General features: G+C 60.6%; 1 protein-coding gene across 9 annotated transcripts in view; it reads right to left on the bottom strand.

Moving 5' to 3' along the window:
- ARHGAP23 (Rho GTPase activating protein 23) overlaps window positions 1–13859 on the bottom strand; it is a 108547-nt gene that overhangs the window by 31555 nt on the left and 63133 nt on the right. For 8 of the 9 annotated variants that reach the window (XR_012642708.1, XM_074979078.1, XM_074979077.1 and 5 more), the window contains exons 3-6: window positions 10674–10698; window positions 9040–9132; window positions 6907–6985; window positions 3992–4046 (exon numbers count right to left, since the gene is read on the bottom strand). Coding sequence is in view for 8 of the 9 variants with exons in the window: in XM_074979078.1 (XP_074835179.1) it covers window positions 3992–4046; window positions 6907–6985; window positions 9040–9132; window positions 10674–10698 (252 nt within the window). In the remaining variant the exon portion in view is untranslated. Of the gene's footprint in view, window positions 1–1279; window positions 1559–3991; window positions 4047–6906; window positions 6986–9039; window positions 9133–10673; window positions 10699–13859 lie in introns of those variants that run through there. The other variant, XM_074979080.1, reaches the window with a different exon arrangement.

Genomic DNA, 13859 nt, shown 5'->3' with positions numbered 1-13859 from the left:
TCAGGCGTGGCTCCTCCGCACATGGTGAGAAACCGTCGTCGCTAGAGCTGATGCCCCTGAAACCACAGGTGACCCTCTCATTACAGGGCCTGGCCCAGCCTGGGAAAGGGCCGGCTGGAACCCTCCCCGGCTGTGCCCACTACAAACACATTTCCAGACGCGCTTTCTGCTGGGCTGGAAAGTGACTAAGACACTCCGCATGCCGCCAGCTGCTCCCCACTGCTCACGCGGCCTCCAGCTCCCTCCATGACGCACTGAGCTGGAGGCAGAGCCAGGCTTTTCCTTCCGACCCTTCGAGCGGCACAGAGCTCGGCAGAGTTAGGCTTGCCAGGGGGCTGGAGTACCCAGGACCTCTGGGCTGACACGGTGAGCACAGCCGGATGTGCAGGGGAACACGAGCTCAGGTGCAACCCAGCAGGATGGTGTGGCATGGTCCAGCTGGCCCCTAGTTCTCTGCCAGGGTTCGTTCCTGCGCCGTCTATCCCACAGAGGTGGGGCGTTTCTGTGGCCTGATTTCCTATGCGTCCGGTGTTTTAAACCCAGGGCCTGCAGTTGGCTCCCAGAGCGAAAGGGTCAAAGACTGAAGATGACAAACCTAAGGAGGCATCTTGCCTCCGGATGCGGGCGAGGTGGGGCCTAACTGGGAATGCAGTTGCCTCTGGGGTGCGCCGCAGCAGCCTGACACCACAGCAGGGCTAAGGCTGGAGCAAAAACGCAGCTGCAGACTAAACTGCACGGTGGACTTCAGGAGCCCAGGTGCTGTCAGAGACGGGTGCCAGCCAGGGGAGAGCACCATGATCTCAGACACGGACGGCCAGGGCTTCCGGGGAAGCTACCACACTGGAGGGGACTCCTGCCCCGGCTCCCAGCGGCAGAGCCACACACCAGCTCTCAAAGGGGAGCCCTCCCAGCCCCACCCCTGGATGGCCCAAGCCCTGGAACCAGCAGCTCCCATTCCAACATAGCGGGGAGGGAAACAGCCCCCCTTGCCCCCCAAGCTCCCTCGCCCTGGGTGTGCCTTCTCGCGCCGTCCTCAGGCCAGTGGAGGCAGCAGGGCCCCAGCTGCTCCCAGCCCCTCACCACCCAGGAACCCTGCTCTCGGGGAGGCTGCATTTCTAGGCAGTGTCAAACCAGCTCTTTCTGATCCGAAAAAGGAGCGGAGCGGAGCTGAGCGCCGACACACACTCGCTCAGAGCGGCAGCCAGAGCCTGGGCTTCCTTCCCAGACTGTCCTTCCTCGGACTGACCCCCCCCCGTGCCCCCCTCTGCCCCGTTTTCACCTGCTCCAGCCAGCAGCTCTCTCCACGGACGCCGTCCAGGTGGGGGCTGGTCTGTTCCAGGCTCATACAAGGCCCGGCACAACAGGGCCCTGTGCTCCGCAGGCACAGGCTGTACCCTCATCGACAGGCTCGCTCGCAGTGAGACAGTCAAGCTACCCACCGACTACCAGGCTCCCATGCACGGCAGCACCGGCGGGACAGACTGACAGTCCACCTCCCTCCCTCAAGCGTCTGCCTTCTGGCTCCACAGGCCTCTCCCTGGGCACCGCCCCGGCCCAGGCGAACGCTTCCTCCTGCTCAATTTTCCCTTTGAAGCTATTCGGGGGTTTGCAGCTGGGACGTCCCAAGGCGGGAGGGAGCCACCCCCGCCCCGCACTGTGGGGAGCTCCTGCCATTGGCTGGCCGAGCTGCACACCGCAGGAATGGCCACACCCCCAGCCCCGGCTCCGGGACGGGGAAACCCACACAAAAATTCCTTTGGAATCTGAGCCAGAAACCAAGCTGGCCCTTGGCACCTGGCTGCCTTCGCAGGCCCTGGGCCTGCCCTGCCTGGGGCCGTCGCACACACCCAGAAGGGCAGACACACAACACAGCCCTGGTTCCAAACACCGGCACTCCGGGGCCCAGCGGGATACAGGTAACCACAAAGACAGGGACGCTGGCACTAAACCCTCTCGCTTGCCCAGGGAGCCCAGCCGCTCCTTCCTGACCTCCCGCTGCTAGCTGTTGAGTATGCCCTGGAGTAAGCGGGTTTGTAAGCCCTGGGCTTCACTGCTGGTACTGAGGGGATGGATGTCACCCCGTGGGGCTGAGGCACTGGCAATGCCAATCAGCTGGCTGGCACCTGAATCTCATCCAGGTGCTCAGCTTCTGGGGAACATTGCAGAGCCCCCGCAGGCAGCACTCGAGGGTGTCAGCCAGGAATGGCCCCGATCTTCATGGAGGCACTTAGGGCAACAGTGAAGACACCACATCCCTAGGCCGGCTGCCCCCATGCCTGCTCCCCTGCCCAGCTAGGCGTGTGCCTCTTCTCTGCGGGCTGATCTCGGCTGGCCCGACCTCCAGCCTCTCCCCCAGTTGCCACCTCACGTCAACAAACCCCAGCCCAGCACCACTGCTAACCAGGGCGGACTTTAATCCACCTCCCGCCTCGCACGCTGGCCCCTTCCTCAGACACTCCTGCCTCGTTCCATCTTTCCCCGCGCGGGCGACGTCTGCTGCTGCTGCAGCACAAGGAGGTGGCTGGGCAGGAGACGACCAGGTGAACGGAGCAGCCGCATTGAGAGCTGGCAGAACCCAGCCCTGCCTGCAGCCAGCCTGGAATTCAGAACACACCCGCCTTGATGGCAGCTCCAGCCACCTGCTGCATCAGGCCCCGAGTAAGTGAGATCTGGTTGGGCTGCTCTTAAAGGGACCCCTAAGGCCCAGCCTTACTCCCCGTCGAGGCAGGGGCTCAGGCACAAGGGACGGTAAATACCACAGCTCATACCACGTGCACCAACGGCCGCTGCTAACCCGGCTCAGGGCCCTGCCGCTGGCTTTGCTCCCCCTGCAATCAGCCTTGGAGAAGGCAGCCTGCCTCCCACTGTCCCGCCAGCCCCCTGCAGGCCACGCACAGCCTCCTGGGCAGGATGTGTGCCTGGCAGAATGCCAGCAAGCGAAGGGTTAAGCGGGGCTGAGTCAGCATGCAGCCCGAAAAGCTACCTCTGCCGGCAGGGCCATCCCTAGGGGTGAGGGGCCCAGAGCAAACCCTGCCCCCCACCGGAGGCCACACACCACCTTGCTCCTTCCCATGATCTCCTGCCCCCTTTGCACCCCTTGCCCAAAGCCCCCTCCCCCGAGCACAACAGCGTGTGTTGCTATTGGGGCTGCACACGTCTCAGCGCACGTAATAAGATTTATTCCGCCCAGGGATGGAAAAAATTAGCAGGAACTCTGGTAGGGCCCCCGGCCACCCACCGCAGCAGCAGGAGCCAGAGGGACCCTGCGGCCTGCCCCACCTCACCCCCAGGGGCAGCGGGAACCAGAGCACCCTGGGGCACTCTGCTTCTCGCGCTGCAGCGGGTGCGGCAGGCTGGGGGACAGGCGGCAGCGCGGAGCAGGCCGACGGGCCACTCCAGCTCCTGATGCCCTCATGAGTGTTGGCAGGGGGGCCGACCTCTACTGCTGCCCTGTGCCACCCGCACTCCCCTCCTCCAAGTAACCCTCCTGCCCACTCTGGGCCCTGTGGGTCCCATCCACTGCATGCTTAGGGCAGCCACCGCAGAGTCCCCAAAGCATGGGGCCTTGGGCAGCGGCACCAAAGGGTCCTATGGACAGGACGGCTCTGGCTGCACGGCACACGCCCCTTTGCTTTTCACAGCCAGGCAAGTCCCGGTGGAGCCTACAAGTCCCAGCATGCAGCGGGGGGCCCAGAGGAGTACTGCATGCCGGGAGCTGCTACCTGAAGGTGACTGAGGGGCAGGTTTAAGGTCTCCTGCCAAGTTGCCCACATCCCCCTGGGCTGCCGTCTGGTCAGAGGCCCAGGCTGGTACCCTGAGAGCTGCAGGGCCCAGCCTGGCTGCTGAAGAATGCCCCCAGCCCATCACGGCTGAGCCCGGCGCTCTGGCTCGGCTCCCACCCACTGATAAAGGCGAGGGCTGTATGGAGGGAGCTCGGGCAGGGAGCTCGCCCGGTCCCACGCCAAGGCGAGCTCAGCAGCACAAGGCTCACCAGCTGGAGGATGTCCTCGTCCTTGGGCATGATGGCGAGTTCCAAGGCATCGTCACTGCGAAGAGAAGCAGAGGCAGAGAGCGTCAGGCCACGAGCAATCCCCAGGTTCCCAGCCCTGCGGGGGCCCAAGGCAGTAACCGGACCCTGGGACCCAGCCTAGCACAGCCTGGCTAATGCCAGGCCTGCAGCTGGCAGCCAGACCTGCAAGCAACCCATTAACTCACGCAACAGGCACACAGGCCGGGGGAGTATTTGGGTGCTGGAAGACCAGGTTCGATCCCAGCTGACCTCGTGATCAGCAGGTGGTAACGCCCAAGGGACAAGCAGCGGGGGCTGCAGCCTGGCAGCCGTGGGCCAGGCCTGGAGATTTGCAGTGCAGAACCACAGCCCCGGCCCACTCGCTTCAGGGGGAGGCACCAGCAGCAGCAGCTCTCGGATCCCACCCCGCGCCTCTGCTCGACGCCCAGGAAACACAGCTGCCGGCTAACCTGAGAGCACACCTGGAAGGGGCACCTGCTGCCCCCATGCCTGCAGCACATGCTACCCCCCTCAACTCTGAGCACCACCTCTCCCTGCGTCTTTCCCTCAGCCCCCGCAGCTCAGTTCTGCCAGGGCCCCCCTAGCGAGCCTATGGTGATAAAAGGGCTGGGAGCTCTGTCCCTGCCATCCCTGCTCTAACAAAGCCTCCCAGAGGGCAGAATGGGACCCTACGGCCCTAGTGCTGGTCCCCACCAGAGACCTGCATTCCCTTGCAGAGACCAGGATAGAACCCAGGAGTCCTAGTGGTCAGTCCCCTGCTCTAACCACTAGACTGCCCTTCACCACAAAGCCAGACCCACACCCGGAAATCGTGGTTCCCCTGCACTAGCCTCGGGCCAGCTGCCCATTCCATTCACCATGGTGATCACGTCTGCTCATTTTTTTCTCAACTAGCAACAAGCCCAGAAAACTGCGACAAAACCCCAGGAAATCCCACGACAGCTTCAGGGCCCATCCCCAGCAGCTGCCCCGCCCCACCCCGCCCCATTCCCTGCTCCTGCTGAGTGTCCGTGGGTATTTTTCCCACTGCATTTAGCACCCCCCTGCCCAATCCTATATTTAGTTTGTATCCCGATCACTTGCATTTGCTTCATTCCCTGGGTGCTATATTTAGGAGCTACCGAGGTCAGGTTTAGCTCTCCCTATCTCCTGGCACAGTGCTTTCCAAACGGCGTCCTGTGGAGGGAACCCCGGGGTTCCACACAGTGAAATAAGGGTTCTGCGAGAAAATTCCATGGCAGTAATATTTTATGATTTCACAAATAATAATTAATATTTAAGCATTTATGAATTTTATTAAAAAACAGCATTCATTTGTGTTTGCCACGAGAAGTGTCCCTGTGTAACGCCAGCTTAGCCAGAGCATGGGGAAGATAATATCACTGCTCAGCTCTGCAGTAATTATTTACCACAGTAAATCCCTGTACTCGCTCTCAGGGAGCACGGATCATTTTGGGGTGGCTTCTGCCAAGAATATTCCACTTTACCAAGATGTGCAATTCCTTAGTTTTTACCCTGCACCAGCACGTACTTGTGCGAAACTGGCTTCTCGAATTACACAGCAGCAAAAACGAAATATGGAAATCCACTGATTGCTGCGCCAGATACGCGAATCCAACTGCCCAGTATTCAAACAAATATAAAAAGAATTTGCCGAGACGACAACCTACTCTCTGCATTGGAAATGGCCAATATAATGCATAGGAGCTTCTGCGCTTTAGTTTTGTACACAGTAAATGTGATTTTTGTTTTTTAATATGAGCAATTACACTAACTGTTGATCTCACAACCTTGTGGAGCATTTGTTTATTACCCTTACTCTCTGTGGTCGACTTTTTCAGCTCCGTATATAAGCCTGTTCTGCAAAATTCTTTCGAGTTGAAAGGAGTTCCGTGGCCCAGCACATCAGTAGTTACCCACAGAGGGCAACACATGCCAGTCCGGGCTATTAATTAAAATCACCGCTCCGAACAGAAACACACACGCCGGCTCCTTTCTGCTCTTTTCAGCGTGGGGCTGAGTGTGGGAGGACAAATGGACAGGGCTGGGGGGAATTCTCCCATGTCCATCAACTCAGCTCTGAACAGGCTGCAGCTGCCTGCTGCTCCCAGCCACACCCTGACCCCCCTGCAAGAAGAGCAGTGGGGCCCCAGATCTGCTTGGCTCATCTTGTCGGGTTTCATGTGCACCAGCATCTTTGGGCAACGGAGCCAGAGAACTGAGGTGCCCCGGCAATGGGAGAGCCACGCTCGCACCCGCCAGAGGAGAACGGCAGCAGATCTTGCACCCACGAGTAAACCACACCTTTTCCGGGTGCAGTGGGTGCCCACATTCCCAGGACACCCCCTTGGGGCTCTCCCCCCCAAATCCCTTGGCCCTTTGGAAAATCTTGGCCTAGGGCAGTGGCTCTCAACTGTGTTGGCCCACCGCCCACCCTGCTCTGGCAAACCCTTCCCCAGCCCACCAGCCATGACGACAAAATGCCCTTGGTTCTCTCTGAATACCTCACGTGCTAAACTATTCATATGCATCCACTGGCGTGTGAGCACAGAGATCCGCAGCTGTTACGTAAGGGGGGCAGGGCGGGAGACCCAGGGTGGGCTCCCTTTGGGGTGGGGGCAAGTCCCAAGCCTATGGGCCACCAGTACGACAGTCCACAACCTGAGACCCACTGGCCTAGGGCACAGCTCCTCCAAGGTATTTAGATACCTGCTTAGCACCGGCACCACTGGGAGCTAGGCACCTAGGTGCCCTTCAGGATCTGGGCCTAGCTGGCAGATTTGTGGGCCGGTATTTTGACCTCGGCCTGCCCCGGGTACCTGCTCGCAGCTGGCAGTGTCACCCAGGGCACCGCAGGGGTGCAGGCAGGCTCTCACCTGTTCTGGATCAGCGCGATGACCTGGGAGTAGGTTTTCCCGATGATGCTCTCCCCGTTCACCTTGACGAGCCGGTCTCCTGCAGAGGGACAATACCCCCAGGCACAAATGAATGAGAGAGGGGTGGTGCTGGGGAGCGTTCGGGAAGGCAGTCCACTTGCCCTGGTGCACGCACAGCGGGTTCGCCCCACGGCTGCTCCCCTGCTGCCGGGCAGACGACCCATCCCCCTTGCAGCCTTGTCCTGACCCACACCTCGTGGCTGCTCAAGGGATTCATGGCAGCCTCCCCAAGGCCAGGCAGACCCTCAGCTGGCCAAACCCCAGGGAGTGCCCCAGATTCCAGCCAGCTGATGTCTGTCCCAGAACTTTCCTTCTGGTTCATTGCCTGAGCCAGGCTCATGCCATCCCCACCCTGAGGTCTGTCTAGGTACTGCCATCGCCACCGCACCTTGCGGCCCAAAGAGAAGCCCCTGGGCTGTTCCACACGGGCACCAGCTGATGGTGACAGCAGATACCTGCTTGCAGAGGCCATAGTTGAGAGCAAGGGGCACCAGGGAGAGAAAGCTCCTTCCCTCCACCCTGAGCCACAGCCTGGAGCAACAGCACGTCGCACGGACAAATGTAACACAAGGACAAGGCCGTTTTCTTCCAGGTCGTGAGTTCCGGGACCGGCCTGTGCAGGGGGAAGGGGCTGACAAACTGCTTTCTGCACGGAGGATGCACATCCCACTCCCGGCACCCATTAGTTAATTACCACGTGAGAAGCAATTCTGGCTCTGGCCCTACCACCACTTCCCAGTCCCCAGCTGCATGGAGCCAAGTGACCTGCACCAGAGACAGAGCCAGCGAGCAGGAGGGAGGCTGCCAGTGTCATTGGAGTGCAGAGCAATCTATGCTTCTCTCCCTGCCCTCCACATGAAACAGCTTTGCTACTAACACGTCCAAGAACGGCCAGACGGGGTCAGACCAAAGGTCCACCCACCCAGCCCAGTGTCCTGACTTCTCACCCACCCGGCCCAGCGTCCTGTCTTCTCACCCACCCGGCCCAGCGTCCTGACTTCTCACCCACCCGGCCCAGCGTCCTGTCTTCTCACCCACCCGGCCCAGCGTCCTGACTTCTCACCCACCCGGCCCAGCGTCCTGACTTCTCACCCACCCGGCCCAGCGTCCTGTCTTCTCACCCACCCAGCCCAGTGTCCTGACTTCTCACAGTGGCCAGAGGGAGTGAACAGAACAGGGAACCATCGAGAGATCCCTCCCCGTCACCCATTCCAAGCTTCTGACAAGCAGAGTCCAGGAGCACCATTCCTACCCCGCCTGGCTACCGGCCATTGAGGGACCCCTCCGCCATGCATTTATCTAGCTTGTTTTTGAACCCTGCTATTGTCTGGGCCCTGACGACACCCTCTGGTGAGGAGTTCCAGAGGCCAACTGCATTTTGGATAGAAATATTTCCTCTTACTCGGTTTACATCTGTTGCCTGTCGGTGACATTGGCTGACCCCAAATTCTTGTGTTGTTACAAGAAGGAGCAAATAACACTTCCTTCTTCACTTTCTCCGCCCCCGTCATGACCGGACAGATCTCCATCGCACCCCCTCCGCCGACAATCATCTCTTTTCCAGGCGGAAAAGACCGGTCTCATTAATCCCTGCTCATACGGAAGCTGCTTCCGATTCCGATTCCAGTATGGCTCTTTGGAGATGGAGCAGCCACTTGAGGGCCGGTCTCCTTCCCTCCCTGGTTTCCAGTGGGGTTTGACTCATGCCCTGGACTCTGTAGACGGGGACCTGTGGGATTGGTCCCTTGGAGAGAAACAGCCCCTGCAGACACGCAAGGCAGGGCTCTGAAGTTGTGCCTTACAGCATGTTTTTTCTGCCAGCTTGTTTGTAACCCGACAATCCAGCAATACCAGGGGCTGCTCCTTTCCTTGGAGCACCCAGAGAGCGGAAGTGGGGGCTCTCCCCGCCTCTCCCCAGAGGGAAAGGAGAGAGCAAGTGAGCAGGAATCTTACCAAGGGCAGTTTTCAGGTCTGTTTCCCAGGCGAGTCCCTCTGTCCACTGGGAGTACTTTGCTGCTGCCCTTCCCAGGACTGTCCCCCACATCCCCTCCCCACAGTGGGGGGCCCTCTCACCTGTGCGGAGGCCAGCCTGGTGTGCAGGCCCGTCCTCCTTCACGTTCTTCACAAAGATGGTGTCCATAGGTTCCAGGCGGCTCCGCTGGAGACCTGCGCCGGGACAGGGAAAGGGCATCAGAGGCCAGAGCTCAGCACCGGGGTTCCTCGCAAGGACGACAGGTGCACACGGTACCCACCCACACACACACACACACAAGCACACGCCAACACTGGATATTACACACGTGTGTAGTGGATACACACAGTACTATGTGCATGAGCACAAACATGGGGCCACAACCCATCTCACCCCAGAGGCAACACCGCTGTGCAACCAAGTGCTATCTGAGCCGGGGGAGTGTCTCCCTCTCGCCGGACCCCTGGCAGGACACAGCTCTCTGGGGCAGGCGGGAGGGAAGGTTTTAGCTCCTTTTCAGTTGGAGGTTCTCAGGCTCTGCCGGGGACCCAGCAAGCAGCCCTGATTTCTTGCCACGACTGACCCACGCCCCACACCCTGGGGCTGCCAGGGCTTGGGGCCCCGGCTGGAAGCTGCAGGTGCTTCGGCCTTCTGGGCAGAGCAGGGGGAGGCTGCGTCAATCCACTTCCCCAAGCAGACGCACATGCAGACTGCGGGAGACCTGGGCCAAAGGGCGGCAGGTGTTCAGGCCTGGTGACCTTCCCAGCCCCCAGATGAGCTGCGTCCGCAGGGCTGGAGCAGAGCGAGGAGCTGGGACTGGAAGCTCTATGTCAGCCCAGTGCCCGGCTATCTGTTCCGACTGCGTCAGAGACGGTTAACTCAACTCCAGCCTGAGGCTGCAGGCTGTGTGCAGGGCCTCAGCTCTGTCCTGCACACAACCCCAGCCCGAGAGCAGCTTCGGTCACTGTGCACGGGCCGTTTTCACGCTCAAGGGCACGCCTAGCTCCCCATGTCCTCCCTGGACTGCCTGCTGCCCCCCAGGACTCAGCAAACCCTGCTCAGGCCTGGCCCATCAGTACATCCCTAGGGCCTGGGTCTGAGCTTCCTGGTCAGGCCTGCAAACATAAGAACGGCCAGATGGGTCAGATCAAGGTCCATCCAGCCCAGTGTCCTGTCTGTTGACAGTGGCCAAGGCCAGGTGCCGCTGAGGGAGTCAACAGAACAGGGAATCATCCAGTTTGAGCCCTGTTAAAGCCCGGCTCTTCCCAGTACCCTGCAGCGAGGAGTTCCACAGGCCCAGCGTGGGCTGTGGCACAAGAAACTTCCTTCTCTTTGTTTTAAACCTGCTGCCTATTAATCTTGTTGGGTGACTCCCTCGTTCTTGTGCCATGGAAACAAGCAAATAACTTTTCCTTATTCACTTTTTCCACACCCGTCATGACTGTCTGGACCTCCACCCTCTCCCCACAAGCCCATCTCTATTCTCTCTTCATATGGGACCCGTTCCAAACTCCTCATCATTTCAGTTGCCTTTCTCAGAACCTTGTCCAATGCCAGGATATCTCTGCTGCGATGAAGCGACCACACCAGTGCGCAGTATTCAAGCTGTGGGCCACTATTCAAGCAGGCCAGACCCCCACTCAGCTCCCTTTCGCACACAGACACCCTTGTACACCTCGGCACATGCGTGTGCATGGCCAGTACACGCCGCTTGCTGCCAGGGACGGGCACTTACCTCCCCGGTTTCCATTCTCTTCCTCCTGCACAGGGAAGAGAGAGAGAGAGAGAGAGAGAGAGAGAGAGAGAGACCAATGTCAGAGCTGAGCCGCAGATGCTTTGGGGAAGTCCAGGTCCCTGTTCCGCGTGTTGGGGGGCACCAAAGGGCAGAACATAAAGCCGCACCCCCATCTGCCCCCCGAGGGTAAATCCCCTCATCAGGAGGCTGACTCAGGTGCTCGCTGTGGAATGCCACAGGCAGTGGGCACTGTGCAAGGGAAAAATAGGCTGGGTGTGGAGCAGGGGCCAGACCCATCAGGGCCCCACCACGGCTGGGAAGGGACAGCGGGTTGGTGCCCTGTTCCCCGCCTGCCATTCCCGAGTCAACCAAAGGGGTCACTGCAGAGCAATTTAAAAAACTGCAATGCAACCTAACAGATTTGGATGCCCAGCTCCCATTAAACTGAATGGGAACTGGGTGTCCAAACCCCCTAGGCAGCACTGCAAATCCCACCTGCTCCAGCCCCAGGAAGCCTCTGCTGCTCTCTCGGCTTCCAAAAGCCCAGGGATGGAGGCTCCAGGCCCTCTCTCACCTGCTGCCAGCGTTCCCTGGATGCTGAGCGCAGGGCCGGCTGCCCAGGAGGGATTCAGGTGGCCGCCCAGCTGGACAGCAGAACGCCCGCAGCCAGCAGCCTGTGTTTACATTGGTGGTGACTGATAGGGCTCCCGGTGAGGCTCAGGACTGGGGCATGAGCAGCTTGTGTCTACCCCGAGTTCTGGGTGGTGAGCGTAACTTTTGGTTTGTTTGTTTTCCCTTCGTTTGGTTTTTTTGCTTCCCACTTGGGTGTGTTTCAGTTGAATAAACTTTGTTGTCTGCACAGAGGTGTGTGTGGATGTGCAACACCCAGAAAAACACAGGCTGCCAGCTGTGGGCGCTCTGCTAACCAGCTGGGTGGCACCTAAATCTCACCTGGGCGGCCACACAAGCGCCCAGCTTACAGGGATAGCTGGTGGGGGCCCCCCTGATTTTCTTGTGGTCCCCAATGGAAAACAGGCTCCCTACCTCTGCTGTAGGGGGTCCTGAGCCAGCCCAGGGGTCAGGAGACCCAGGCTCAATCCCTGGCTCTCCCACAGGCTCCTGGTGGGACCCAGAAGTCAGAGGCAGGCCCCTGTGCCAGGGCGTACGGAGAGGCAGTGGGTGCCCTTGTGGAGAAGGGAAGGCAAGAAACAAAGGGAACCCAGCCAGGACTGCAGTGGGCAGGCGAGAGGAGGGTGGCTCTCGTGGAGCAGTGGGCTGGCGGGGGGGTCCAGATGCAGGCCCTTCACCTGTTCCTCAGCCCACATGGCAGCTAGTCACTCCAGGCCTGGAATTCCACCAGCCTCCGTCCCCCAGCTCCATGGGGCAGGGCCCTTCTCCCAGCCCAGGGGCACTCGAGTGAGGGCTGCTGAGGCAGGGACCTCGCTCATCCCAGGAGACGGTGGGCAGACAGCTGGGCCAGGCCGGGCCTGCACATGCCAGCGGTGCAGGACATGGAGCGGGGCAGAGACAAGCCCGGCTGAGTCTCTGCACCGTGGCCGTGGGGTGCTTCCCAGGGGAAGGGGAAGCAGGTGTTTCCTCGGGAAATGGGCAATTAGACCCAACCCGTCTCCACAAGGAGCTGCAGCAACCCTCTGCCAGCTCTGCGCCTCCACCCCCGCGTGCTGGGCTCCTGGGGCCACGCAGGGAGAGTTCCCTCAAGGCCAAGGCTTTCTCCTCTCCCGCCCCACCCCACCGCTCCCCTGCCAGGCGACCCGGCAGCCTGCGAGTTTGGTGGCATGCAGAGGGGTGACGTCAGCCGCCGGCGCTGCCAAGCCTGGAATGCGGCGCTCCTGCCTCACTCCCAGCTGAGTCAGCACCCCCGAAACCTGCCCCCTGGGCCTGGCGCCCCCACCTGCTGCCCGAGCACCAGCGGCACTTCCGCTCCCGGCGGCGCGTTCCAGAGCGGGGCTCGTCCCAGCCCTCGCTGCCCCGTGCTGCCAGCACCACCAGGGCATGCTGTGTTTGTTCATCCCAGAGCAAGCCCTGCGCCCCGCTGCCGAGCACCACCTCCAGGTCATGGGCACGAAGCTTCCTACTGCTTTGCACAGGCCTCGGTGCCTCCCCTGCCCCGAGCTCGTTGCTGGGCCCTACGCTCCTTGTGCTGCAGCAGCTTCTCAACAGGCAACGCCCCCCAGGCCAGGCTTGAGCCTTCCAGGCAGGCGGAGGATGGTGTCCATCCACATTTGCCGTGCTGCAAGAGCCCCAGGGCGGTGCCCTGGCTGGGAGCTGCCATGCACACAGAGGAGCAAACACACAACTCCGGGCTGTAGTGGGGCCGGGAGTCAAAACCTGGCGCTGGAGAAGGTTGTGCTGTTATTCTCCACCACACAGGTGGACCAATGCCATGCTTCAGGGAGGCCTCGGCTGACACCAGTGGACAGGAAGGAAACCCCCCACCTGGCATTGCACCATACAGGACACAGTGCAAGCAACACACACTGGGTTTCTCTTGAAGGAAAGACATCAGACCTGACGGGCCAATGGACCAGATGAGCAGGAGGCAAATCTTCTGCACCGAAGGTCTTGAGATAACCCCCTATGCACCTGGCACAGGCACCACAGCTGAGACTTGAGCCACTAAGGAGTTTATTTCACTCCGTCATGTGTCAAAGCCCTGCAGAGCGCCTGGGCCCAGGCTCCAGGCCGGAGAACGGCAGCAGCGGGTTTGCAGAGGATACCTGGTGGCTTCTCCTTGGGCCATGGCCCCGTTCTCTGGCCAGACAGCACACTTCTTGCCAGGCCTGGAGCACCTCAACCGTTTCATCATTTGCCTCCATTTGCCCTTCCTCTCCACAACCAAAAAACTAAAGGTGTGGAGGAATCAGGACCAGCTTATCTTCCCCTCCAGGGGCTGGAGCCGGAGGAAGAGAAAGAGCAGCCTGCTGGAGGGCTCTGGAGGAGGCCTGCTCCCACCCTGGGGCAGAGAGATGCCTGGGAACTCTCGGATGGCTCCCTGCAGCGGCGCCCCGGCCAGGCACAGCCAAGCCCACCTTGCTGGCGAGAGGCGAGGCCGGCGAGCACCCCAGGGAGGGGCGGGTGGCTGAACCGTGGCCAAGGAGGCGTGAAAGGGGAACCAGGCGCCTTGGAGTGGCCACGCCTGGGACAGAGCCAGACCGAATTTCAGAG

Source organism: Carettochelys insculpta, chromosome 28 (assembly GCF_033958435.1).
Source record: "Carettochelys insculpta isolate YL-2023 chromosome 28, ASM3395843v1, whole genome shotgun sequence".
Classification (NCBI taxonomy): Eukaryota; Metazoa; Chordata; order Testudines; family Carettochelyidae; genus Carettochelys; species Carettochelys insculpta.
The sequence above is the reverse complement of the archived record's forward strand: the minus strand, read 5'-3'. Positions and strand labels throughout refer to the sequence as shown.